The 4,938-nt window shown below is 32.7% G+C and overlaps 1 protein-coding gene across 1 annotated transcript; it reads left to right on the top strand.

Moving 5' to 3' along the window:
- The first annotated feature begins 2,942 nt into the window (after nucleotides 1-2,942).
- Nucleotides 2,943-4,142, top strand: LOC140959486 (probable carboxylesterase 2). The gene has a single exon (XM_073417326.1). It carries the CDS (start codon nucleotides 2,944-2,946, stop codon nucleotides 3,973-3,975), a length of 1,032 nt encoding a protein of 343 aa, XP_073273427.1. The 5' UTR covers nucleotide 2,943; the 3' UTR covers nucleotides 3,976-4,142.
- Nucleotides 4,143-4,938: the final 796 nt, after the last annotated feature.

The raw sequence follows: 4,938 nt of genomic DNA, 5'->3' as shown, positions 1-4,938 counted from the left end.
TTATCGATAATTACAGTATGATTTACGATAATACGATACACGATCCTTACATAATCATCCTTGGCAGCCGGATGTGCTTGTATAAGAATTTTTTTGTCATCATAATATTCTTTGAAAAATATTGAAATCATGTTAAAAGGATGTCATTTAGTATATGTTTATAAGAGGTCGAGAAAACCTACTCTAATACCACTTGTTAAGATCATAAATAGTTTAGAATTTGGGGTTAAATAAATTCTTTAAAATTTTGTTCTAAACTTGAGCTGACAAAACATTTGTTAGCTATTAGTGTCTGTTTCTCGATCATCTAGAGACGACTTGACTACTAAAGAAGAATCTTTCAAGTGCTCAAGGTTCTTACTATACTAGTGAATCAATATATACTCACTTAAACAAACTTTTAACAATAATGTTCCATTCAGGGAAGAAAATAACACAAGATATATGAAAATTCGGAGTCAGTATCCTTCTATGTCTTTCCTTCTTCCATTCAAGGAAGAACTCAGTACAAGACTTTGATTTTACAATAATGTTCCATTTCAGTTAGGACTTATCCATTGCCTCTATTGAAACTCTTAATATATCTTCTACACAAATACAAACACAAACCGTCTTTTGAACCCTATGTCCATACAGATGCAATCACAACTCTATTGGCAGAAAAACTTGAATAGGTAGAGTTGGCAGAGAAACACATATTGATAATGAATTATCAAATTTAGAAGTAAGCTTGTGATGTGTGGAGCAACTTTATAATAGAAAGATAAAAAGTGTTCAAGATCTTGATTAAGGCAGACTAAAAGTCTCAGTATCTCTTTGATCTTAATTCATGCCTTTATATAGTTGAACATATTCAACGGTAAGCTTTTTTTATCAACAATCACTTGTATTAATATCCGATATAAAAGAAAGTTATTTTTCGATTCCTTTCTCTTCATAGTATGTCGCAATAAATTCACCTTGACATGTATCCAAATATGACAATTAACAGCTTTTGGAAAATCGATTCATGAGGGAAAAAAGCATGCACAAATCTTTGTCTTTTTAGGAGGTATTTTTATCAACTGAAGACATTTGCTAATGTGTATTGATTGGTCAAAAGATATCCTGAATTTTCTAGCTCGTATAAAGATTGACTTAATGCGCAAGTATACAGCTATAAACCAAACTATAGATCGGTTTGAGTCTTGAAATAAGTTTGATCTTACACGAAGATGTACATGGCTAGCTACAATAATAAACAACTAACTAGAGTCTTGAAGGTTAGCGTCCAGTTAGAAAATTGTTCATATAACAAAATAATAGTTAGATCGCCCTGAAAGAACTTGATGTTGTTTGTTATTTATTTATTTTAGTATATAAATAAAATATATTATTATATAGTATCATTTATACCAAACAACTTTATTATTACGGTCTATTATTTTTTAATAAAATCAAATTATTCACCACTTTTTAAATTATTATTTATTTATTTATGCTCCCTGGTCCTAAATATAAAAATCAATGATTGGAGGATGCCAAAATTACAAAGTCAAATTGCTTACTTTATGCTTGGTACTCCTTGGATCGACCCAATTTTATTTCAGATGCTGGCTCTATAATTGACAAGCCAACTAATTCTAACGAGGCATAAATGCAATGTCATACCATCGAACCAAAACCTATTGATATAGGAGGAAGTCTCAAAAACGGTCTCACGAATTTTTATCTGTGAGACGGGTTTATCTTACCGATATTCACAATAAAAAGTAATACTCTTGGCAAAAAAATTAATATTTTTTCATGGATGACCCAAATAAGATATATGTTTCAAAAAATATGATCCGTGAGACCGTCTCACACAAGTTTTTGACTTGATTATAGATACAAAATTTTAAGATGATTTGTTTCTTTTCTTTTCATATATTTCCGTGTATCAATATATTTTACATGAAACAATAATTCGACTTTTTGTGGCCATTGAATCTATTCTTGGTAACCTAATAGTGGAAGAAATATGTCAAATAGGGTGCATGACGTAATATTTTTATATGAATATGAAAATAAAAAATATATACATAACACTGCCACGGAAAAAATTCAAAGAAGAAGAAAGAAAATAAAAGTTTTTCTCCATTCTTCATCGCCGTGAGCTTTAGGTAAACGAAAATAAACAAATAAATAAATAAATAAAAAGTAATGAACCCAAACTTTGACCATGGAAAATTTGGGTTCGATGCCATGCTTTGTTTATAATCGGAGCTTCTTCATATGTACAGCGACACTTTGTTTGTTGGTTCCTCTCAATTTTAAACATTTAATTAATCATTTGATTCCGTTGACTATCGTTTTTTGTTCACATTAAGAGGATTACGAACATTTTGTTTTCTTCAAATATTCAGTATTTTAAATAAATAATCGTGGATTGTGTCCAAAATTTCTCCATTGCAAAATATTTGCTTTCTCATTTAATAAAAGATTACATCTCACAATTATGTGGAAATAATCAATTTCCTAAAGAAAGGATAGCAATTATTATGTATCTGTCCAAAGTCAACCATGTTAAAATGCGACATTCTTGCTAAGAAAAATAAGAAAATACATTTATATTAAGTTGTACGATTAAAAGATTTGAGTTATATTATTATCGGTAGATATAATTTTTGTTAAAGTCGCAAGAGTTCGATTTTACAATTGGTGCAGAGTCAAGATGACAAGTTCAATTCTTATTTATTGCAAAAAGTAAAATTATTGAAAGAGATGGTTGGGTTGCAATAATTATCTATATTTATTAGAGTAATTTGAGCATATTTTTGATAGAGTGACAAACAATATATCATACAATATTGATACAGTAATTTGATTTTATGTAAGTTGAGTTTGAATCATATGAATCGTAAGACAAATATTAAGTGAGCTTATTTTGTATTTAAATATGGAATATTAATAATATTTCTCNATATGTCCCCATTTTTCCATCTTGGCTGCAAATCAAAGTTTCTTCGTAGAAACAAACACGAAAACGAGATGGAAACCCCGACCGATACAAAGGTTGTGCTTCACGATGTTCCACCTTACCTAAAAGTCTACGAAGATGGAACCGTCGAAAGGCTTTTAGGAGTAGAAACTGTCCAACCAACTCTCGATTTCGACACCGGAGTCTCCTCAAAGGATGTCCTAATCCTGCCGCTACGTGGCGTCTCAGCCCGGCTCTACCGACCGGCCAACCACCACAAGAAATACCCTTTAGTCGTCTACTTCCACGGCGGAGCTTTCTGCATATCATCTCCTGCTGATCCCAAGTACCACGACATGCTGAGCAAGCTAGTTAAAGAGGCTCAAATCATCCTCGTGTCGGTTGATTACCGAAGAGCCCCTGAAAACCCTCTTCCTATGGCGTACGAGGATTCTTGGGCAGCGCTTCAATGGGTCGCTTCACACATGGAACATGGCAGCGAAAATTGGCTGAAAGAATGTGCTGATTTCGACAGAGTGTACTTAGCAGGAGACAGTGCAGGCGCCAATATCTCGCATCACCTAACTATCAAGGCAGGGTTACAATCACAAAATCCCAGCTTAGGGAAACTCAAGATTGTCGGGATTTTGATGGTGCATCCATATTTCTGGGGAAAGGAGCCGATCGGAGTGGAAGCGGAGAACCCGATGTTCAAATCAGTGGTTGACAAGTGGTGGGAATTCGTCTGCCCGTCGGATCTCGGTTGCGATGACCCGTGGATCAACCCGTTTGTGATCGGAGCTCCGAGTCTTGAGGGATTAGCGTGTGACAAGATTCTTATTTGCGTTGCAGGGAATGATATTTTGAGGGAAAGAGGAAGATTGTACTACGAATCATTGGTGAAGAGTGCATGGAAAGGGCAAGCTCAGTTTCTTGAAACAGAAGGGGAGGATCATGTTTTTCACATCATTGATTCTGGTTCAGAGAAAGCTTTGGAACTTATCAAGAAATGTGCTGAATTCTTGAACAAAGATTAGTGTGGAATTTGAGGTAAGCACAATCTTTCTAAAAAGAAAATAAAAGGTTGGCCGAGCAAAGTTTTAGTTGTCTTTCATTGATTTGTGTCCTGTCTGTAACTGTTGAAGCTCATTCTTGTATTTCGACTACTTTGACTATAAAAAAAAAAAATTGTCTTTTTTCTTTATTTATTTATTTATTTTTATCTATCCCGTTCTTGAATATTATAAGGCCATCATCAGTAATCGCGGCAACCGAACACTCAATAATTTCGTTGTTGTTGACAGGGGCCCAGCCAAGATTCAAAATTATCTAGGACTGGCTTCGTCTCATACTGTATTTAATAAAATAAATAATTAATTAAAAATTTTAAAATAAAAAATATGTCAACATTGAATTCATGAAAACATAGAACAAAAGTATTTAATATTTAATATCTTCAAAAACATGTAACTAAAACACTATTGAAGTTGTGCTCTTCGATTCATTTTAGAATAAAACTCATTAATTATTAAATTGTTATCAATTTGTTCAACCAAATCTCGTTCGATGTATATTACCATAGAATCTCCGAAAAACTATGTTTCCATCGTGTTACGAAGAGTTATTTTAACAAGTTTCATTGACGAAAATACTCGTTCCGTTGTTGCTATAGAAACGGGACGAGTTAAAACAAGACGAATCAAACTGTCAATTAAATAAATATATCATATTTGATAAATAAGTTAACGACGTAGATAAAAATATATAAATCACGTATCAATCAAATCGTAGGTTCCTGACTTATTTGTCTCAATTAATCTTCAACATAATTCAGAAATAGTTGATAAATTCTGAAACCTTTCATGGCCAGCAACATCAAGTTTATACTGATCAAATTGCATTCTCAAGTTATGCAAATCTTGTAAATCGAAATCAAGATAATAGAATTTCTCAACAAGTCGATAGATATAATCAACATTAAGAAGCTTAAAGTTTTTTTT

The sequence above is a fragment of the Primulina huaijiensis genome, chromosome 2 (genome assembly GCF_012295235.1).
Source record: "Primulina huaijiensis isolate GDHJ02 chromosome 2, ASM1229523v2, whole genome shotgun sequence".
NCBI lineage: Eukaryota > Viridiplantae > Streptophyta > Magnoliopsida > Lamiales > Gesneriaceae > Primulina > Primulina huaijiensis.
This window is presented reverse-complemented; position numbering and strand designations above follow the sequence as displayed.

Coding starts and splice junctions, on each gene's coding strand:
- LOC140959486 (XM_073417326.1), top strand. CDS start 2,944: ATGTCCCCATTTTTCCATCTTGGCTGCAAATCAAAGTTTCTTCGTAGA.